This window comes from Parasteatoda tepidariorum, chromosome 5 (genome assembly GCF_043381705.1).
Source record: "Parasteatoda tepidariorum isolate YZ-2023 chromosome 5, CAS_Ptep_4.0, whole genome shotgun sequence".
NCBI lineage: Eukaryota > Metazoa > Arthropoda > Arachnida > Araneae > Theridiidae > Parasteatoda > Parasteatoda tepidariorum.
The window spans coordinates 76,746,389-76,771,155 of NC_092208.1; the positions used below are offsets into that span (position 1 = coordinate 76,746,389).

General features: G+C 30.1%; 2 protein-coding genes across 2 annotated transcripts in view; one reads left to right on the forward strand and one right to left on the reverse strand.

Annotated features, from left to right (window-relative positions):
• LOC107451336 (WD repeat-containing protein l(2)05287) overlaps nt 1-13,223 on the reverse strand; it is a 32,246-nt gene extending 19,023 nt beyond the window's left edge. Inside the window, exons 1-6 of the mRNA XM_043051974.2 lie at nt 13,013-13,223; nt 9,876-10,005; nt 9,714-9,779; nt 8,682-8,775; nt 5,512-5,621; nt 1,415-1,491 (exon numbers count right to left, since the gene is read on the reverse strand). Of these exons, the coding sequence (XP_042907908.2) occupies nt 1,415-1,491; nt 5,512-5,621; nt 8,682-8,775; nt 9,714-9,779; nt 9,876-10,005; nt 13,013-13,158 (623 nt within the window). The 5' untranslated portion in view covers nt 13,159-13,223. The remainder of the gene's footprint in view (nt 1-1,414; nt 1,492-5,511; nt 5,622-8,681; nt 8,776-9,713; nt 9,780-9,875; nt 10,006-13,012) is intronic.
• Nucleotides 13,224-13,387: 164 nt separating this feature from the next.
• On the forward strand, nt 13,388-15,860 carry LOC107451340 (Cell division cycle 6). Its single transcript, XM_016067405.4, has one exon. It carries the CDS (start codon nt 13,561-13,563, stop codon nt 15,016-15,018), a length of 1,458 nt encoding a protein of 485 aa, XP_015922891.1. The 5' UTR covers nt 13,388-13,560; the 3' UTR covers nt 15,019-15,860.
• Nucleotides 15,861-24,767: the final 8,907 nt, after the last annotated feature.

Genomic DNA, 24,767 nt, shown 5'->3' on the forward strand with positions numbered 1-24,767 from the left:
TCCTCAATAATTTTAATAAAATGAAAAAAAAGTGTTGGATATATGCTCGATATTGTTATAACATATATTAATAAATATCTTTTTTTTTTAATTTTTAGCTAAATTTATGACAAAAAAAATATGTTTCAAAATCTGACTTTTGTAAAGAAAGACAAAATAGTTTGATTTTGTTAAAAGTATTTTACTTCATTGTATTTTAAAATGGCACATTTCTTCAAATTTAATTACAAGATCTATTAATAGTTGAAATCAGATCATATACATGCACAAATCAAGTTACAGCCTACATGACTATAATTTTCTCACTTAATCTCAAAATTCCTATACTCTTTTGGTTTTTCTAGGAAATGACCTCGTTTCTTACAAGAAAACATTTTTTTTAATTTTTTTATTTCGCCTTTAATGAAAATACATTTTATAAAAATACTTTTATACTGACATGTGTTTGGATTTAAATACTTTATATAGTGGCAAAACTTTTAAAATCACTTATACTAAATATTTAAACTACTAAATTCAAAATTCTTTTGTTACTTAGTGTTACAACTAGCGTGGGTGCCACTCTAAAAAAATTTCAAGACTGAACTTATTTAAAACCAAATAACGTTACCAAGCATTGCTTAAAAGAATTTTCAGAAATTTATACCGCAGTTTACAGAAGATATCTTCTCATATGATTGGCCAATTACATCAATTTATTATTGTTTCTAAAAAAAGTTTTTTTTCTTCATATCCTTAGTTATATTTTTTACAGCAAACAAAACAAAAATAACAGCTAACCTTGTTTATCTTTTATCACCAATCATGGAATAATTTATCAAAAATTTTTTTTTTATATCTTGAAGTCATTCAAATCCTAACTTATTTTTTATTTCATCGTCGTTAAGTTTCGTGCTAGCTCTATAAAATAACATTGCTCTTAACATTGCCCAGCACATTAAAATAGCCGTGAAGAAATGCTAACTCAAGTAAATTTAGATTCAACTACACAAATTTTGTTTACGTAAGCAGATATTGACCTTCAGTTAATCCCATTATTTCATTGTGGTCCTTGCTTGATCCTTTACCCTGATTTCTACCCGAGATTAATGCAAAATATCAGTCTGTAATAGCTATTTTAATATTTTTATGTAAACCATAAATTTTTTTTAAAAAAATTTTTGTTACGAATTACAAAGATTACAAAGACTGACATTAAAAAACTTTTATAAAAAAATATTTTTTAATCCATGACACTATGGAAATTCAAATATGTTGATTCAACAGAATTTCTAAAAATAATAAATTACTAATGCAAAACCAATTCGTACCCTCAGTTTGTTAGTAAGAACATTTGAGTGCCATAATAACTAGACTGGTACCTAACTACGCCATTTAAAATTAAGAAAAATAAATATTTCAGCAAGTAACCTACCGACACCGTTCAGGCTCCTTAGTGCCAAGTTTGGCGATACATAGAGAATTTTCATAAAGTGAAGCAACAAAATTTCCCTGCAATATAAATTACAACAATAAATTTGACTGTTACCTTCAACATCAAAAAATTAGTCTAAGCATGTATGTTCAAAACATGAGCAATAATTTACCATAAATATGCATCAAAACATCACAGAACCAAAATCACAATAAAATTTTCAGATGCAAAATTGGCCTTTCCCATATTTTTTTCAGAAATTCTGAAAGGAAATAGGTTGCAAGAAAATTTTTAACATAATCGAATGTCATCCAAAAGGGAAAGTTACCATCTTCATTCATTTTAACAGATGATGCCATAAATGCAATAGGGAATTTTGTTGATTTACTAATGAATAATTTTCTAAGAATAATTACCCAGTAATTTCAGAAAAATTATCTTTTAATTGGAATATTCAGGGGTAATTGTGACGTAAAGTGAAAAATCCTGAAAATTGTATGAGCAATAGCTCGACATCAATCATTTAATTTCTATACTATACATGTTTAATATCTTTTAATTGGAATATTCAGGGGTAATTGTGATACAAAGTGAAAAATCGTGAAAATTGCATGTGCGATAGCTCGACATCAAGGTGCTAATTTCTATACTATACACATTTAATATACTTTTTTGAATTAAGATTTATAAATTAATTAAATACCAATGAAGAATATCACACATTTATAGTAACTAATTTAAGAAAAAACTTAAGAATCATGGTATTGGATTTTAAGAACGGGGAAATACAAATTGGGATATTAAAATTTTAAATTGCTTAAATACGAAAATCAATGTTTGATGTTACATGCGAGTGAATATGAATAGAGACTTTTGATTTTAAACTTGCATGAATACGAATCATGATATTGGATTTTAAAAACACGTGAATACAAATCGTGATATAGGCTTTAAGATCAGGTAAATACAAATTGCGATATTGAATTTTTAAATCTCATGAAATCAATTCTCAATGTGCAACTTTTAAATCAGATAAATACAAAAATCGATGTTTGAAATTAAAATCCTGTGAATAATGAATTGCGATAACAGCAGATATTCTGGCATAGTTCCAAATATTCGGAAGAATCATGTGCATGTAAACACTTCGTCAATGTGATTTATTGAAAGTTTCAAATTTTAAATTTTATATTCTAGTTTTCTTAATTGTTACTTTAAGTGTTCTCTTACTTTAAACTTTAGATTGCAGTGAAAATTTTGTTGGATTATAAGTTTTGATCCTCGGAAGTCTGCAAATTAATGGTCTTGAAAAACGCAGAATTCCACAAAATTCGCAGAGAAAAATCACATGCCTTGCTCCTTATTTTTAGACCTGGAAGGATATGAAAAAAATTGGAATTTCGGGATTTACCCCGAATACAATCACAGCTAAATATTGGCTTTTTATGCCTCTTTGTGAAAGGATGACTCCTATGTCTTCAAATTAAAAAGATAATCTATTTCTAGCTATTAATTAAAATAGAAAGACTAGTGTGAGACATTCGATATTACATACGTTAATATGTATGAGTTCTTTCTTTTTTTATTACATCAAATTTGTCATTTTTGTTCAATGACAATTTTGTTCATTCTTGGTTAATTATTTGACCACGAAAGGTCAATATTAAGATTAATTTAAAAGGAGAGTTTGTGCGAAATACATTATCAAACACATCTTTTGATTCAAAACAAGTTTGGAATTCTTAGCTAACTTCATGGTTTCAAGTGTGGATAGTGGTAGAACTATCTTGCTAAATGTTTGCAACCATACTTTTTATACTGCAAAGAGTACTGAAATTCTTCTTTATAGATTTAATAAAATCAAAATTTTATACTTTTACTTAATTACTGTATAATTTAAATTGTTTGACACCAAAAAAAACTTAGCATTTTCCTATTATTAAAAATGCAAGAGTATAGTTTATGAAAATATTCACTAATCATATTTCCACAGGTCCATTTGCATTTCTTTATTACATTTTCTTAAAAAAAAAAATTTTTAAAGAATTTTTAACGAAATTTTATAATGCAGGAAATGTGTAATGTCCTGACTATGATAAAATATGCTATTTTGTGACAAAAATGCAAACCAAACTGAAAAACAAAAAATAAATAAAGTTTATATTACATCTTCCTTTACATCTAATAGTCTAGGGGACTACTAATAATTACATTATAGTGGTCTAAGTCAAATTTGAGCAGTCTCAAACCAATCATCCACTATTAATTTCAAACACTGACTTATAAACATGTCCCGACATGTATTACTAAAATAAATTTGACACTTTAAAAAAATAAAGAGAGAGAGAGAGCGGAAATCATTCATATTTAGACTGGATGCTGATGCATGAGCAGCCAGAGATAGAATCTATTCAATGATTAATATACAGGGTATCTGCCACATTTTAGATTTTCAAATTCATGACTTTTCACGACTTTCCATGACTAATTCCAAGAACTTTTCAAAACTTAACAAAGTTACTATTTTCTCCGACAAAAACAGAATAATAAATTTAAAAAGCCTTATAATAACATTCATTGAAATGTTAGGTATTACCAAAACTGTTATACTCTGCATCTTCATATTTATTGATTTTAAATTCAGAAAACAGAGTAAAGAAAGAGTTGAAGCAATAAAATAGCTGAAAAAATAATAACTGAGCAAATAATTTTTTTTCTCTGCAGAATTAAATTCTAAAAATACTTTTCTTGTTCATCAGAAAGGAAAGAACTACTCCTGATTTTTCTGTTCTCATTTCAGAATTAAAAAAAATGTGCCAATGACTGGCTTGCTTCAGCAAGAATTTTAAATTGATAAAATAAAAAAAATAATAACAATTCAGAAATCACAGTTTAAAAGATACTTCACTCCAAAAATGATATTTTTTCTTTCATTTTTTGAAAAAATATCCTAATTTATAAAGAACAATAAAAACATTTTATATTTTAATAAAATATGACTCTGAGTGGGGATTTTGTCACAAATTCAGATATTTGGAACACCATGAAAATGGAAGAGCTGGGGAATCCCATTTTAAAAATAAAAATTTTTGTCGATCTAAATCCATGACTTTTCATGATTTTTTTTAAAAAATAGTTAAAATCATGACATTTCATGACAAATTTTGTTCAATACCGAAATTCATGACTTTCCAGGATTTTTCATGACTTTCCATGAATTTTTCATGACTTTCCAGGTGCGCGGATACCCTGAATATAGCAACATTTTCTGTTAGTTATTTCAATGATCATCCATAATTTTTATAACTCTTCTGGCTCAAAAATGATGAGGAAATTCTCACTGTTACTCATTTTAAAAATATAATTTTCTAACAATTTAACTAAAATCGGATTTTAAGCCCTTTTGAAGGTCATAAAATTATCATCACAGATTTTTTTTATTTTATTACTGAAATCGCCAATTTTAAAAAATTTATGAAAAATACTCTTTATTAAATCCAAGCAATGCTCACATAAAACAAGTTATACATAATTTTTCTTTCATCAAATCAACCATTTAAAAAAAAAATTCTTACTTGGATGTCAATATATTAGGGATCACAATAAATAAGTTTGACTTTATTGATCTTATTTATTATGTAATGTAACCCTCGACCACTAAATTTGACTTGGACCACTAGAAAATAATCATCAATTTGCCCACAGACAAGCAATCAATGTGAAGGGATGGTATCCTGCTTTTGTTAGTTAATTTTCGGTTTTGTGTTTTTGTCTGCGTTATTATAACAAAATAGAACACTTTGTCATAATTGTGACATTATAATTTTTTTTAATTTTTTGTTTTCTCTAAAGCACATCTGATAGAGACATGTAAATGCTCTAGCAAAATTGTATACAGTGTAGTAATATCTTTTAGCTATTATATCTTCAGACCAATAAATAAATTTTCTTGATTTCAACCCCTCATGGATGTAATAAAATTTCAACCCTTCAGAATTTAAAAATGAAAATTACTTTTTTTTCTTCTTTACAATCACAGTTGTGATTCTATTTAATAAGTCTGAACTATTTGTTAAAATATTTCATAATTAACATACCTGGGAACCGAAAGCAATGGCATTCTCAGAAGGTAGAGCACTTGATAAAAGAATATCTAACTTGAATTGATTATTGTTAACCATCTTATAGCAATATAACCTGTATCTATCTGAAAACATAATTTTAAAAAAATGTATTTAATACTAATAGTATAATACAAATAATTTTATTTAGAAAATTGAACATTCTTACTAGCCATATTCTTTCATCATCTTGGACATGAACTTAAATTATTAATTTTTATTTTTCTTTTCTTTTCGTGACAAGCTTTAGATAACAGAATATCATTCAATACTACCACCATATCTTTAAAAAAAAGTAGTAGTACTTCTCTTATGTTGCACTAGAGCTGCACAATGGACTATTGGCGAGAGTCAGGGAAACATCTCTGAGGCAAGCCATCATAATTTTGATACTCTGCAGAGGGCATAGATCCTCCACTTTGACAGCAAAATAACTTTATAATGTTACTTTAAATAAGTAACTTTAAATAAGTTCTAATGTAAAGTTAAGCACTTTACATTAGAACAGTTTATTCAAGGATCAATACCATGTACCCCCGGCCCTTATGCTGGCTAATCAAAGTGGTCACCCACATGCACACTGTCCGCTGCTTGTAATACTTGACTTTGACCAAAATCAGAAAACTATTATGTATTTACGACCGGTTCATTGTGGGACCCCATTAAATAAAAAACGGAAATAAAAAGATATTCTACTAAAATAAAGAGTTATAATACTTAAATGATTAGAAGAAAATTGGGACATTAATAAAATTATAAAATCTGATTTGGATAGTAAGAAATAATATTTTGGGGAAATAATAATTTGAATATCTACAACATTTCAACTTGCTTCAATCATAATATTTAGTTGTAAGGAAACTTTTATTTTAAAAAATATGAAAAAATAAAAAGATTTTACGATATTATTGAAGCTTTTAATTTGGAGTTAAACTAGGAGTAAATTAATTGCATTATTTAGGAACCAGATAATGCTTTTAACCATGTGGAAGTTCGATGGCAGAAGCGAGAGTCAATGAACCAAATGTTGATAAATGGTATTCGACCAATCCCCAATCACTTAATTCAAATCAGAGCTACTTGCAATATCCTCATGAATTCTATTTTTAGCAGCATGTTGCTCTTCATTAATTCTCTATTGACTAGAATGTTGGGTTAAAAGAAGTCTGGGATCACACTTTGTGATTCCCCAATACATTCTATTTTTAGAAGTCTTTTGTTCTTCACTAATTCTCTATTAATTAGCATATTGAGATTGAAAACAGTCTCATATCTCACTTTTGTGATTCCCCCAAACATTCTATTTTTAGCAGCCTGTTGTGATTCACTAATTCTTTATTGATAAGCTTATTGGGTTGAAAGAAATCTGGTATCTTACTCTAACTGGTGATATACCAGATTTCTTTTACCCCGGAAATTAAATAACTTAAAAAATCCCTAAAAGTGTCCTTAAAAATTGTAAAGTTTTCCTTAAAAAATTCAAAGAAAATGCCCTATTATTAAGTGAAAATATTAAAATAAAACACTGTTTGATTCTCATTTATGTCAAAATATATAATAAAATGCAGTTCATTTTCTACATTCATTAAAGTTTGAAATAAACATTATATGCTAAGTTAGCAAAAAAAGAAAAATATATTGATGCACTTTCTTCTTGTCTCGCATTTAATGTGAACTTAAACGAACCAAAGCCAATAATAAATTTAAAAAAAGAATACCTCAAAAAAACTTAAGAAATTCTTTATGTATCTTTTTTTTAAAAAATGTCCTATATGAGAAAAAGTTTCAAAATTAGCAAAAAATACAAATGTCGTCAAAATTAGAACTTTAATCATCAGTTAAAAAATTTCTTTACATTTTGAAGTTAACTAAGTTTTAATTTTCATAATTAATTAGCTGAGATTGCCATTGAAATCTAAAGCCAAAATGAAAATGCACGTAATAAACAACAACATCTGGGCAGTGAAACTAATTGAAAACTAGATGGTTCTTAAACATTTAGGAACAAATGGCACAAAAATTATAGTTAAATAAAAAGTGAAAAGCAGAACAATAAATACTTATTCAGATGCAAAAGATGGGTCCAACATTGCAAAAACAATATTGATACTACTGTTAAGTAATCTTTTACATTATTTATGAAGAAAGTTTAAATAGTGGTAAATAATAAATATTTTATGTTTATTATTTACCACAAGATTTAATGTGCTTTAAATTTAATTTCTTATTCAAAGAATCTACAGTGCAGTTATTGGAATGCACCCTTTTAACGCAATCAGCTCAAATAATTCTAAAATGGGACCTAAAGAAAACCCTCACTATCAGATCCTAAACTATCAGATGCTTAACATCTTACATTCATCAACAAATCAGCAAAACTACAAGATATCATTGTCTAAGCAATGCATAAAAGCCCATTTTTACACATGTATATGTATATATAAGTAGTTCTAAGAAAGTACAGAATTTGAAGCTCGGTGTAGAAAAGCAAAAAATGGAACATAAAAGCAAAAAGCTTCTGCAATATGCAGAAGAGTTAGCAGATATGTATAGTTAATTACTCGGTTTTTGTTTTCAAATAGTTTTATTGTTTAATCATTTTAATAGTAGTTTCTCAGTCTTATTTTCTTATCATCTGTTAATCCAACCTACCAAATATTCACTCTTTATGATCCTATTTTATTTTTGTGCAAGGCATCAATGATCGTAAGGTAATGTTAAAAAAAATATACATTGGCAATTCATACAACAAATCATAATCCCAATGATTTTTCTTTTCTTTTTTTATTTATTTCATTGAAATTTACCATCGTTATATGCAAGTTTCTACTTTTCAATAATCATTCTCCTTCGTTCATAGTACTTTACCACCATTTTTAAATAATCTTCAAACATAGTTTTGTCAAACATTTAGAGAGATCCAATTAATTTTGAGAAATAAAAATCATTTGGTTTGGAATGGTATAAGCATTTAAAGAAATATAATCAAGGTGGATAAAAAGAGTCAACCTAGACTTAATTTAATTAGACTTAATTTTGAGCTAAAAAAGTTTATTTTCTAAATTCTAATTGCATTAAAATTTAATCAATCTTAATTTGATAAAATTTTAATGTTAAAATGCTAAGAAGAAGTGAATATTTCTTACCTGGATCCGGAATCCTTCTATTAACAAACCATGTTAAAGTATTAAAGGGTGCGTAAAAACTGACAACTTCTAACTGTGATTTTAGCTTGTAAACCTGTATATAAAACGAAATTTAATTATTAGTCCCATTCTTTCAAAGCAGTTGAAAAAAACTTTCGACTTATTAAACTGATAAATGATAAACTAAACATAACCAAAGTTGCCAATACATAATTAAAAAAAAAAAAAAGAATATTTTTTAAATCAACGAAGTATGCAATTAAATCATTTTGCTTTTACTAAGAACATGTAAGTAAATAGATCAGTATAAAGAAAAATTTAATTTGATATTAAGAGATTTAATGATTACCAATAAAAATGTTAGCTAAATCTTATATTAACTAATCTATCTAATTAAAATATTTTAAAAGATAAACATATGCAATTAAAACATAAATATTTGAAAATAATAAATGGTTATAAATATTAATTGCAAGATAAATTTAAATTTATGCATATTTACAATTAATAATAAATAATTTCGTAATTAATTGTGAACTTGCATACATACAATTCACATATTCACAAGAAGAAAAAAATATTGCAGGGAAAATTTAGAATTTACTGCTTCCAACTTTTAAAGTTCATTTATCTTCCCTAAGCAAGTTTCAATTAATTTATTTTAAGTACTTTCTATTAATAGTGCAGTTAACATATCAAAATCATATATTACAGTATTAAGCACTCTTGTTTCAAAAATTTGTAACTTTGCAAGAGCAAGATTTAAATACAAATAATTTAACATGATCTGCAGATATATGTTATAATTTTTTCATAGTGTTGCAGATTAATGTGGAGATTGCAGATACTGGGTTGAGGTAAATGTTAAAAAGTTTTATTGAAATTAAAAAATTTTGTAGCTTGTTTATAAGAAAACAAATACAACTGAAAGTTTCATCAACAAAATATAATTAAAAAATTATTATTCATCTTTAAAAAATATACAAAGTTCAAAACAATGAAAAGTATGTGTCAAATGATAATAATTCTCACTTTTAATAAGGTTCCTTCAACAATCTCCCACCGTACTACAATGCCATCTTGAGAACAGCTTAAGAACTAAAATTATAATGGATAAAATGGTAATAAATAAAATGTGAATTACAAATAAAAGATAAATAAAAATTAGAAATGCTTTGGAATTTTTATTTTTACCTGCAGGCAATTATCTTTGTATTCTTGAAGACCAACAATGTTAGCTTGATGATATCTCAAGATGTGAAGACATTCACAGCTTTGCACATTGTACACTTTGATGTTTGGTCCACTAGCCACAATTAAGCATCTAATTAAAAATGAAATTGTTATAACTAATTAGTAATAATGTTATTCCAAATATTGAAAACCATTATGCATTATTTGTAATCTATAAAAGTTTAAATTCCAGTGAAAACGTGTTAACATACAAAATACCTTTCAGATTTTTTTTTCATGCAGGATTTGCTCGAGCACCAACCAATAAAAGCAAAGTTCGTTAAAAAATAGAGGAAAATAATGTCAAAAACAAAAAATATTTGTTCAAAGATGAATTATTTTGCAAGGCATTGCTATGATAAAGAAATAAAAATTCAATCAAAAAAATTATTATGTAATAAATGATTTTGTAAATACAGTAGAACCTCCATTGATCATTTCTCGAGGATATTCCTGTATCGTGATCTGCCGCGCCAACTATAATCGCCAAGATGCAAAACATTTTAAACTTGCAAATTAAAAAAGAAAAAAAAAACATGTAGATGTTTGCCTGGGGTGACTACGAGTTATACCTTTTGAGTTGGTCCCTTTCTGTGATGTTTTTTTAGTTCCTCGCGGGCCGCTGCCCAGAAGTTGCCAAGACTCTGCGATTATTCTGCCACAGATCACAATATGCAAATGATAGTTACAAGGCTGTAGCCCCAGGCCTCTTAGGCCTTATGATTAATCAGATACTAGCCCTTCTAGAAATTAGATACATAAATTTTTTAAAAAAATTTGGCAAGTAAATTTACCATTGTTACTGGCTGTTAGAGTAAACTATATTTAAAATTGTATTTAGAAAGGGAAATTGAATTTGCAAATGAGAAGAAATTGGAAATGCATATTAAATGTTTCACATATTGCTTTGGGAACATTCAAGTAATTGATCATGCCAACAATTGCTTTGAACCATAAATTTGCACTAATTATTGTTCTTGGTCCTAGTACTAATTAATATTAGTATTGGTACATGTGAACAGAAAACAATAAATTTCTAAAATATGTCTAAAAAAAGAAGTTCACCCTGGGGCATGGGTGAAAGTTGGAAAAAAGGCCAAGACTGAAAATTTTTTGACTGAAATACCGAACATACCAATACCCCTTCGACATATGCAAAATATTTAAGAAAGCTTTACCATAATACATCAAGCTTAAATACTGTACAAAAAATATTTATTCATTTCTCTTTTGATAAAATAACAAAAGGACATAAGAAAGTAGACCAATAACGTAGACCTAAAAAATATTTTTAAGGACAGAAAAAGAAAATTCTTATTTCCGTCTTCGAGTAAGTCTTGTTTCCGTCTTACTTTCGTCCGCGGACATTTTTGAAAGACGGAAATCCGTCCTGGAGACGGAAGACTTGCACCCATGCCCTGGGGCTGCTAGGAATTATGATCTTCTTCAGTTTGCATCCTTTACAGTTATTCCTTTTTTTTTCTTCAAATTTCTCCAGTTAAAATGAAAAAAAAATTTAAAATACACGTAAAGTGTTTTGCATTTTGCTCTGGTGGCATTCCAGTACAGCACAGTCATATATCATGCCAAGTGCAATCGCCTAGTGTCACAAATTTGTACTAAATATTGTACTTGGTTTAAAAATACTTATTTATATTGGAATTGGTCTTTGTTGTGAACAGAAAACAATATGTTTTAAACTATGTCTAAAAATAGAGGCTCAAACCGAGGTGGCTATGAATCATGATCTTTTTTGTTTACATTCTTTAGAGTTCTTTTTTTTTTTCAACTTTCTCAAATTTTATTTTTTAGTTATTAAACTCTTATATGCAAACTTATTCTGTTTTCCTAATAATGAAATTACTTGTATAGTTACTCTCGATGGAAAATTGGTGTGAGTTGAGAAAACTTTTAAAGGTAGGTACACTAAATTTTTTAAAAATACAAGTATTAGACAAGAAGTTACAAGTAAATCAATTAAAAATAAAGAATGGTTTCAGTATCAATACTTGCAACAACAAAAATCGTGACATACACACAATGGTATCCAGTGTTATAGATAACTCATATGTACGTATAACTGGTAGCCAAAACAAAAAAAAATTTTCAAATTTTTACAGGCTCAATAACCCTTTGTTAATTGTTGTGGGGAGATTTCTGTGATCTGTGTCAGAAATTGCCAAGTCTTGGCAACTTTCTGGCAGTGGCCTATGAGAAACTTCAAAAAACATCACAGAAAGAGACCAACTTAAAAGCAACCCCCGGGGAAATATTTACAAGTTTTTTTTTTAAAACATTTGCAAGTTTAAAATCTATTTGGCACCTTGGTGATCGTAGTTGGCACGACAGATCATGATGCGAAAATATTCCCATTGTTGTGGGGAAGTACAAGCAGGGGGTGCCAATACAGAAATATTTCCATAAAATGAAATAATTACATTTTTGAAAAAATACTGAAGATCATGCTTAATCTAACCCTAAATGGGCTATTTAGAAAAATTTAGCTTTAAATATAAAAGCTATATTTCATTAGCTAATGGTCCCGCAGAGGACTGATCGTTAAGATACAGTTCCCAGCAGATCACCGAAGTCAAGCATCATTGGCTGCGGTCAGTGTGCGGGTGAGTGACCACTTGGATCAGTCTGCGTAGGGACCGAGGGTGTGAGGCATTGGTCCTCGTTAAACTGTTCTACTGTAAAGTGCTCGACTTCTCGTGCAGGTCGTCGGGCTACTGAAGCGGGGTGCCATCCCCTCTGCAGAGGATCAAAATTGTGATGGCATGTCTTCGGATCATCCTCAGGGATGTTTCCCAGACCGTCGCCAATAGCCCATTGTGCAGCTCTAGTGCGACGTAAATGAACTACAACAACAAACATTAGGTAATGCTTGAAATACTTATAAATGCATAATATAGAAAGATGAAGAAAAAAATTAAATTTAAAAAAATAACTTATAATTCCACAAAAAGCATATAAATTTCAGATGACTGGGATCATAGGGAGATAAAAGAGCACTAAATATGAGTTGTTTTAGTACGAAACATTGAATCACATAAAAATATTACTCTGACAGGGAAACTATAAACCTCCTCACTTACTTTGAATCATACGAAAATATTGGTTTGACGCTGACTAAGCTGGAGCCTGATCGAACTTTTACTGTCCAATCTTCCATTTTTTTGTCGAAATACCCTTTAATATCACCATTTATTGAATCCATGTGGTCTTCTGTTGATACTACCATCTTTTTGTTTTTATTTTGTTCGAAGAAATTCCTAGATAGATATGAACCAGCTATGGTTACTAATACTCCAAATCGTAAAATATAATAAAATTTATTTTATTTTTCTAACCGTGGGATACGTGTTTAATAGAAAAATAGCACATACTGGAATTTATAAAATTATAATACAATGGAAATAATAAAAATAATTTACAAAAGAAAAATTTTATTAAGCGACGAATTTGATTGGTCGTACAGAACGAGGGCGCGCAGGATGTTGTATTAACATTTTGGCGCGGAAATTCCTTGATAAGATTCAATGCGAGTGTAGCTGTGAGGTTTTGTAGTGTGTCGCAATTCGTTTTTTCTGACTTGAAATATTAATTTGATAGAAATTATTACACTTTTTATCTCTTCAGCATTATGTCGTTGAAAACTCAGTACAATTTTCCCATTCGGAAAAGAAATTCTCTCAACAATAATTCAGAAAATTCTGGACCATCTCCTAAATCGACTGGAGTCAAAAGAGCTCTTTTTGGAAAAGCTAATCCTGACGCTTCCCCAAAGAAAGCTCGAATTAGTGATGAAAATACGATTATTGATAGACTTAAAAGTGAGAAATTTCCGACGAAAACTGATTCAACTTTGTCTAAAGTGAAGCAAGTATTTCACACTCGCCTCCCTACTAGACTTGTGGGCCGATCTAAAGAAATGTCTGAAATTCATTGTTTTCTTTCTGATCACATTTCTAACAAAAAACCTGGCAGTTTGTACTTATCCGGAGCGCCTGGAACTGGAAAAACGAGCTGCTTGATGTTTGTAAAAAAAGGAATTGAAGCAGCATTTTCATTTGCCTTCATCAATTGTATGACTGTGAACACGCCAACAGCCATTTACAGGGCGATTTCTAAGGAACTTGGACTATCAGCAAAGGCTATTAACTCCAAAAATATCGCTCAGGTTCTAAAAAATCACATTTTAAATTCTAAAACTATGAACGTGCTTGTGCTTGATGAAATTGACCATTTGGACACTAAAGGACAGCAAGTGCTCTATTCCTTGTTTGAGTGGCCACACATGCCAAATTCTTCGCTCGTTCTTATTGGCATTGCTAATTCTCTCGATCTGACGGACAGAATGCTACCACTATTGAACACTTTCAAATTCCAGCCAAAACTCATGCATTTCCTTCCTTACACCAAAGATCAAATAGTGACTATACTTGAAGATCGACTCTCGGAGGCTCAAACTGATGGAACTCTTGTAATTTCACCAATGGCTGTTCAGCTCTGTGCTAGAAAAATCGCTGCTAACACTGGAGATATTCGAAAAGCTTTAGATGTATGCAGGCGAGCAATTGAAATCGTAGAAAATAGGCTAACCAGACAACCGACACTCCAAGCAACTTCTGATGACCGATGCAATCCTGGCAGTCCCATGAAGAGATCATCCATAATCCAGAAAGTTGATGTCCAAGAGATCAGTTCCGTCCTCAGCGAGGTATACGGCTCTCGTTTACAAGTTACAAATTCTTCTGCTGGTTCTACTACTGTTACGTTGCCGCTTAATCAGATGCTTTTACTCTGTACTGTTGTTTTGATGAAGAAGCACTGTAAAACACAGGACATGACTCTTGGCAAGGCATATGATGTCTGTAAACGCATATGCAAGAAACGAGACATTACTTTTGTGGATGAATGTTCTTTTCAATCACTTTGTAAACTTGTAGAATCCAGGGGGTTTGTTCAACTTAAAATGTCCCAAGTACCTAGATTGACAAAAATCAGTTTAAAAATGGATGATGGAGAAGTTGAGCTTGTATTGCAAGACAAAGCTATGTTGCCTTCAATATTAGCCGATACTACTGTTTTATATAAGTAATTGTTTTTGTTTAAATGTTTAGACGTATCTGCATGTGTAGATTTTATATGTTGCGTTGTTTCAAAATATCATTCCTTACTTTTTTTTTTACTATTTTAACCATCAATTTTGATTGAAAAGCAAATATTTTTAATATCTTATCTACTAGATTGTTTCACATTGTATTGTTTATAAGTATTCATGAGCCTTGATAGGAAACATTAGATTTTATTCATATATATTTGATCATCACTATTAATTTTTTGAGGAAAAGTTGTCAACAAGTAGCCAATTTATTATTCTGTTTATTTTTACCATAATTTATGATTTTGAATGCTTAATGTTTGTAATTTTAACAGCCATATTATTCAGGGCTAAATACTACTATCTTTTTGGTGTATGAGAGGAGAGGTTAAAAAAAAAAAAAAAGTAATGTAAGAAATTTTTATTCAGTAATTAGTGCTTTACAATATTTGTGTACACATAGATTAATTATGTTTAGTGTCATGGTTGATTTGTACTCATGTTTTATAAAAGTTTTTTGCAATAATGCACTAACAGCCCCTCACAAATACACAACACAAAGTTTAAAACAGGTTTTTCAGGACACTTTGAGAGTATAATTCATAAATTGAGATAAATAAAATTAAATTTATTGTTAATTTTATTTTATTAATGTTATAGCTTGATATCTTGTTTCAGTGTTTGTTATAAATTTCTGTGTTTTTAATGTGTGTAAAATGACAAAAGTTGTGCTACTGTTTAGATGTAATTATTTATAGTTTAATTTATTTAATTGAGTGAGACAATTTATTGATCTGTGATTGCTTATATTTTTTAATAAATTAAATTAGTTTATCTTAGTTTCTTGTGTTCTTTTGAATATGTTAAGTAATATATCTTAACTGTCGCAACTAATGCGCTCTCTTGTGATGAAGAAAAGTAGATATTAAAGGTTGATGTAAAAGTAGATATTAAAGGTAAAATATTAAAAGTAGATGAAGTAGTATTAAATGTTAGATGAGTTCTTATTTTTGCTGCATATTTATATCATTAAACCATTACATCACAAAGAAATTAGTATAATAACCTAAATTTTTATTAATTTGCACTTAAAGTAACAATGTTAGTGTAAGTATTATTTTTTTTAAAAAAATTAAATCTTTTATGCGGTTCACATTTTTGCTATTTCATAATGGCATATTGAGCATCTGTTGCCTTTTCTTAAATGATAAATAAATTTAGATTACTATTAATTTTAAATGTATTCAGTTTTACTTATTAATATTAACTATTTGTGGATGTCAACATAATGAAACACAAACAATTATTATTATTGACATATGGACTTAACCCACATAGTTCCAATTCAAATATTGTGCTACAAATCCAATTAAATCATTGGACTAAATAAATTTATTTCTTATGTTTTAAATGTTTGTGTAGACTGTAGATGTTCCATTTGATTTCTAACACCGCACTTGAGCTGGCTAACCGTTTTAGAGGAATGAGCCATTGTTAAAAAAGAAAAAAACTATCTGAGACTCCTTTAACTTATTAAAAGGTTATGTGGTGGTTTCACACAAATGGCATTTGTTTCTCGTTAACCTAAATAGATTAGATTGAAGGATGATAAAATTAATACTAACTTAGATTTTTTTGTTAGAGAACATTCTTAAATGTTCAGTGAGTTTGGTTTCATATAAAACATGAATGAATAATTAGAAATTAAATTCTAAAATATGCTAATGTTATTAGGTGTTTTAAATATATTCAGTCAATATTTAACTATATTTTGATATTATTACATTCATAACAACAAAAATTGTTAAATATAAATAATCAATTCATTATTTTAAGCTGTGTTAATGTTTTCTTTCCAAAGTCAATACAAGCCAATGTTTCATCAAAAAAGATATTTAAGCAACTAGAGTTGGGAAAATAGTTTTTTTTTTTCAATTCTTTTAATCTGTTTGTTTTTTTTTTAGATTGTACAACATCATAAACAACCAGTGAAATAAAAATTGAACAACAAGCACTAAGTTTTTAATTCAGGGTGGCCCCCCACCTTGAAAACCTGGAATTACCAGGAAATTTCTTTATTGTATTGGAAAAATCAGGAAATTTAGACAGACACCTGGAAAAATCAGGGATTTTTTAAAGAAAAGCTGGAAAGTTTTCTTTGATTTTTCTTAATTTTACTAATTTAAATTTTTTTCTAATTTTCTTAATTAAAATTATTTTACCGACTGTTATACCCACTTTTAGACGAAAATTTATTGCCAAACAGTTGAAATAAAATCAACTTAGCAATACTTCGCTTGCATCAAAATTTGGTTCATAGTAACCCTGTTAAACTTCCATGGTTTCTGAATAGATGACCTTTCCAGGTCTCCCATAAGGTGACCTGGCTAGCACTCTATCCCCTGAGTGGCCACCCTGTAATTCTATTTTAATGTTTTCACTAGAAGTTTGCTATCTTTTGTATCAAGTTATTCTTCAATAACTTCTTCAGGGGTGGATTTTAAATCAGAATAAAATATAGCAATGAAAGGAGGCCACACATTTTGGAAACAAAGAAACCCTGAAGTGTGAAAATACCACTGATAGTACTAATTTATAATGAACTTTGAAAATTCATGAAGTGTTAACGTTCAGTAATGATCGTATGCTTTTCAATCCATTTTTAGGCACTGAAGCCTTTTTATATTGCAAAACATTTATTATATAATGTTTTCCGGAGGTCCAAACATTAAATTATCTTGCAATCGGTGTTATTTTAACGTAAAGCTTTTTTTATATCTCTTAATTCCACTTTCCATTTAAGAAGCAACTCTAATTAATAATCAATTTTTTTAAAAGACTATTAAAATCATGAACATTTCAGAAATTAATTCATATTCTTAAGCTTTCAATAAATTTATTATAAATGTTCTTTTTAAATAAAAGAACATTAATATAATATCATACAAATTTTTGAAATCTAACAAATTTAGATAGTAAATAAACATTTACATTGGAGAAATTAGCAATTTTACTTCTTAATCAATTTTTAGCATTTATAAGCATACGCATGTATGTAAATCATAAGATACCAATAAAATTGCTTATTTTTAATTTAATGAAATTTCAGAATTCTGAAGAATGAATTTCATCTGTAACTAAGATTTCAAAACTAAAATTATAATAGAAATCTTCATTTCTAATAAGTATTATGAGTTTACCTTGAATAAAGCTTAAAATAATAAGTGCAGTGATAGAAAATCTACAAAAGCAATTTACAAGTAAGTAATCAGAAGATATTTTAAAGAAATAATTATAGTTAAGTATCATATGGATATAAAGTTTGTAATCAATTGCTTAATGTGTATACATTAACAACAATAAGAAAAGATAGCACCTTTAATAGTTTCATGTACTGAATTTAGATCTTAGGTTAGGTTTAAGAGACAATCCATAAGTCAAAATATCATTTCCTGTGTGATATGGAGGCGTAGCATAGCACCTTGAGCCAATTTCAATTTTCGCACCCCATTGCAGTATGATGTCAAACTTAAAGGTCCTGCATTTCGGAACATTCTAAGTTTTTGATTATGTAAAAACTGAATCAAGTTAGAACTGAATTCTAAAAAAATTATAAATTTATTAAGAAGTAATTAATAAAATTCTTAAAATTAATTAATTTTATAAAAAAGTAATTAAATTATTAATAATTTTTTTTTAATAAATTAAATAATTTCTTAAACAGTAATTTTAAAAAAAGTGTTGCCATGACCATTACGACTGAACATATCTGATATGTACCGCTGGTAATACAGGGTGTTTCGTGATGATCAACCAGATTCTGACCCTATATGCAGGGTGTTCCTTTTCACTGTCCTTAATGAATATTTTTAGAATGCTTGTAGGAAATGACCTTTAATAATGCACATTAGAGGTCTCAAATTGCTGTTTATGTGGGAAAAGCATAAACATTCTCGAAATCCAACGAGTCACTACTAAGGAAGGCAATGTTAACGTTAAATAAAAAGGTTAAAACCTGTTTAATGCCGTAGGAAACAGAAGTTAAAAGACAATAGTTGGAAAACACCTCTTAGATTAATCAGAAAAATTAAATTGTTTTTAGAATTTCCATTTAATGTTTGTCACTAGGCATTGTTATTGATCGGATCGGCCTCTATAATTAGTTTAAATTTGATAATATTTTTACCTTTTTTTTTCTGATAAATATTATAAGTTAGGAAACCTTAAAAATACTATAGACATCATTATTTTTAATTATTATGAACAGTCATTACAGAACACCCTATGCAAGACACGGTTTTAAATGCTTCAAAATTCACCTTTAATTCTTTCACATCTTTATTGGTTCACTCTTAAAATCAGAGCCGTTTTTAAGGATGGGCCCTGGCCCAGGGCCCCGAGTTCTGATGGGGCCCCCGAAAAGTCTAAAATCTCATTGCATTAATTGTTTTTTTTTAATTCTAACTCATTTATTATTTATAACTCNTTAATTCTTTCACATCTTTATTGGTTCACTCTTAAAATACAATTAGCGATCGATATAACGACACCTGTGATGCCAAACAAAAATGAACTTCGTAAGGGTGATATATCGCGAGTATACACAAAATTATATCAAATATTTCTCCTAATTAATATTGAACTTGTTAAGACAGAAACTTTATTCTTCGATCTGCTATATAGCCATTTTTGCTAAATAACATACTTCCAGAAAACTGCTAAGCAAAAATAAAAATCAAGAAAATAAATCAACTTATCACAGAACTCCATAAAAAGAGTGAATACAATATACAAACGAGAAAAAATACAATTGATGATTTTATTGAACCCTTTGTAAAATAAATTTACAAATCTCATGAATGCATACAATGGACTCTAATTTCCACACTACCATGCAATATTTACTTGTATACTCTATTGTGAAAAGTAATCAATATTTCACTATTATTTTGACAATTGAGTACGCCTAGGATCAGTAGCGTACATAGATTTAGGTTCGGATCCAGCAAGCGTTCTATCTTAATCTACCATTAAAAAAATTTAAATTTATTATATGAAACAGAAACACTGTGGTGAAGAGAAATTCGAATGTATATTATCATTAATTTAAGATGATGAAAATCAAAGTGCGATAAAGAGAGTACTAAGTTAAAGCATTGAATACATTTACCACATTGAAAAGAATTTTTTTTTTAATAATACGAGAAAACAATTCACTATCTTATAAAAATTATATTCAAAGTTTACTTAATGGCTATTTTATTTTATAACCGCCGTTGAACAGACGACCCAAGTCTGAGTTTACAACTATCAACGTTAAACTGCATAGTCTTGTAATTATGAATCCAGCCCAGAAGACAACTCCAGAATCAAGCATTTTATTTTATAAGCGTCGTTGAACAGCAAACCCAATTTTGGGTTTACAACCACTAATGTTCAACTCCTTAGCCTTATAGTTTTGAACCCGATCCAAAAGACAAGAAAACTCCTGGATCAGTACCCCCAGAGGTATGATTTGCTATGGGAACATGGAGGACTTTGTGACTTGACAGATATAGCGTGCATCAGTCACCATTTACTACACTGGTAGTCTTCGTCAGGCGGGGGGTCGAACCGACAACCGCTTGGACATGGTCCCACTGCCCTACCAACCAGGCTATCCCGGCCCTAGGATCAAGCATTGGAAGAAACTAGCCTACGTGGAGGACTTTTTGATGGAACTAACTCGCATTTACGTTACTTGGAGAGGATAACCTCTCACGGTTAGCTCAACAACAAGGGGACTCTAACTCATGACCGTGTACTACTACGATATTTTTCGTCAGCACTGTGATCAGTGCGAGTCGGGTGCAGAGTTCATATTGACCAGTCATCACTGGAATTCGAACGTGTGTCACCTCATTGGACGGCGAGCGCTCTATCCTTTGGGATACCAGGACTCAGTAAAGGGTTATTATTATTTATAAAGTGAATTTAATAAAAAATATTTTTATTTGAACTCATGGTGATTTTTTTCTTCTGACAATTGCGCCTCAAACCTTTTGTGACCCCCTCCCCCCACACACGACGGGATCGACGGTTGTTATTTCCACCAATGCCCAGGATTACAAAAAGGAAAGTGGATGGCCCTGTCATTCTTTCTTCATTTATAGAAAATTAAGAAATTTAGGTCGCTATATTAGAATCAACGGCTCAGTTCAGACGTTCTAATTAAAAATAAATTTAAAAAAAACGTGCCAAACTCTTTTTGCCCATTAAATAAAGTCTATTTTTGCATTTTGGCAATTTTTTTTCTTCTTAATATTCAATATTTCCCAATTTTTCATAATATTTTTAATTTGGGACTTGTGCATATTAAACTTTAATTAAACATTTAATATTTTATTTTATAACTTGTTCGAAAAGGTGAATGAATCAATAAAAAATATGAAAGAAGTACTTGCAAGATTGATTGAGAAAAAAAACTGAGAATTGAGGAACAAGATCATCTTCAAATATATTTTCCGGACCATATCCACTAGCCCATTGTGCAGCTTTAGTGCAACGTCAATAAAGTACCTACCATCATCATAGGTGATGTTAAACTTCAAATAATCGTGTGATGTCTACTAGTTAAAAGTCATATTACCGGAACAGGGAAGTTCCCTTTGGGATATTTTATTCCGTTTCAATGCTAAATGGAAATAATATCAGTGCGACTTAAAAGTCCCGTCAGGGCATAAAGAGTTAAAATAACATTACGTCTATGAAATAACAAATACGACTTCATGTATCAATCGTTGATACTATATATAGTATGATATAATATAGTTGATTTAGTCTAGTTTAGTTAGTATAGTATACTATATTAAAGATGGGAAGTCTGAAATCAAAAAGATCAAAATCTGTTTGGTGTCGTTGAAAACAAACAAAGGGTCATAACTAAAGAGCGAATACTGTATTTTGTTCATGAAAATCGACTAATAAAAATTCGTAAGGAGTGACGATTGATTTTTTTTATTTTTATGTGGTCAATCATGTCTATATCAGTGACATACATGATGCACGTTCTACATTCCATTACTTTTGATGTTATCCATTTAAAATTTTTCAAAGAAAAAGAATGTATTCTTCGTTTAAAAAAATCTCTTACATTCTTTTTAAATGCAGAAAATATTTAAATTTTAATGCTCTAATGTCGTTATTAACTATACTTAAAAATCATATTTCATTCCTCACTAAATATTTCTCTTGGGCCAAATACTTACCTGTCAAAAAATTAAACTTCAAAAGGAAAATACTAGCAATAAGACATTAAGTTTCACTCGCCTTAGTTGTCGATTAATCATTTTTGTTAATGATTAATCGACTTGTTTTTGATCGCCGTGTCTCAGGGGATAGAGCGATCACCTTACAGTGAAGTAACTCAGGTTCGAATTCCAGCTGTGGCTGGTTCATGTTATTTCTGCTCCCGGATTTCACCGTCTAAAACGTTGACGTAAATTATCTCCAGTGATTAACGAATCATGGATTAGAGAAGCCTTGTCGTCGGGTGAGCCGTGTGAAGTTTTTATGGTTTTCCTCTCCGTGTAACAGAATTGCTGGTTAGTTCTATCAAAAAGTTCTATCAAAAAGTTCTCCACGAATTCTAGTTTGTCCGAAAACTTGATCTTGGAGTTCCTTTTTTTTCTATAACCGTCGTTGAACAGCCAACCCAATTTTATGGGTTTACTACTACTAATGTTCAACTCCGTAGCCTTGTAATTTTGAACCCAATCCAAAAGAGAAGGGAACTCCTGGATCGAGTATTGGGAGAAATTAGCATTCGTGGAGTTTGCATTACTTTTTGAATTACTAACCCTCATTTCGTTACATGGAGAGAAAGACCACGAGAACCTCCCATGGTTAGCCTGATGGGAAGGGGGCTCTAACCCATGATCCGTCTACCACTGAGGATATTTCACGTCAGCACTGTGGTCAGTGCAAGCCCGATGCGGAATTCGTATCGACTGGGATTCGAACCCGGTTCGCCTCATTGGAAGGCGAACGCTCTATCCCTTGAGCCACTAGGAGTTCCCTCGTCTTTTGCGTTGGGTTCAAAATTACAAGACTACGTAGTTGAACATTCATAGTCGTAAACTCAGAATTGGGTCGGCTGTTTAACGCCGGTTATAAAATAATAAAAAAAAATTTGAATATCTGCCCCCTTTACCCGGGTTTCACAAGTTCCATAGAAAAGAAAACTCTTTTATTAAACTGTTATTAAACTGCTAAATATCTGTAAAAAGTTTAAATATATTTATTTCTCTCTTGTATTTAATACATGAATTTAAATAGTTAGAGATTCATGAAATTTTCTTTATATGTCTGATATATTGATTTTTAAGTGCTGATGGTCCGCAAACTACGCAAACTTCCCGCAAACTACGTCCATGTTGCGATGTAATTTACCTTATCAAATTCAACAAGGTTCGTCTACATATTGCGGATAAAATAAGTTGTTCTAATTATTGCAAGTTTTGTGTATAATTATCATGTATACGTAATAACGCAAATGCAGTTTAAAATGGCGAAATACTACTGTGTTCTTAGATGATGATTCTTTAACGAGGAGGAAACAACAAATAATAATTCTTCTTTGAATCGTCGTTAACAATTGTTATTTGAAATTAGTAAAATTTAAATAAAGGTCGAACAAGCATTGAAATGGACCCCGGAAATGGTGTCTTCGAGGAAAACACATACTCACAAAAAGAAATTTCGAATCATTAAAGAACTTGTGACGTAAAAATATGACGTCCAAATAATGGAGACAAATGTAATGAATTGAATTTCGCTTCTGGGCATTAAAAAACTTCTCAGGAAAAAGTGGTTCGTACGCAATAATTATTTTTGCTCGATATCTAAGATATAATGGTTGACATTATGCTGTTTTTTGTTTATTTTTATTAGTCGATCTTTTTTTGGGTCAAGGTAAAATTTGTCATAATAACATGGATATGAAAAAAAAAGAGATTTTCAAGGTTTATTAGTGTTATTTTTTGATCTCTGAGACTGCTCAAATTTTTTAAACCTCATCTTTATGATATTTTGGTGTTCCATGCCTGAGCCCTCCCGAGTATTAGGCCCGTATGCCATTGTTACCTCTATCTTAAGCCTTGCGCTATCAATAATAATTGATAATACGATAAATGGAAGCCATGATGTCTCAGGAGGGGGGGGGGAGTAGAACGCTCATATCCCAATGAGTTAACCCAGGTTCGTATAACAGCGAAAGCTGATAGATGCAGATTATGCTACCGGATCTCGCCGTCCACTGAGCTGTTAAAATATCTTCCATGGTAGACTGATAACGAATTAGAATCCATTCGCTGTCAGGCTAAGCGCATTGGTCATGTGCCCATACTTTTGCGTAAGTATGGGAATCTTCCTCTCTTACCGCTTTCTCCACCTGTATGTGGTCTGCTTTAGAGTTTTCGGTAGTTTTCCTGTCCATGCAACGCAAATGCGAGTAAGTTCTATGAAGAATTCTTCCACGAAGGCTAGTTTGTCGCATTGCTTGGTCCAAAATGTCGCCACTTGTAAGCATTTTTCTTATCGCTTGTATGTGGCCTGGTTTTGAGATTACGAACTGAGTATGACCGGTCATATAATTTCAAAGCAAAGCGCCGAAACCAGGGATTTCTCTGCCCGTAAACTAGGCCGAAAGCGTTACGAGCAGCGTATGCTTGGTCATAGTTCCTAGATAATAATAACTGACCCTCAAA

Excerpts from the sequence above, each read along its gene's own strand:
- LOC107451340 (XM_016067405.4), top strand. The coding sequence starts at position 13,561 with ATGTCGTTGAAAACTCAGTACAATTTTCCCATTCGGAAAAGAAATTCT.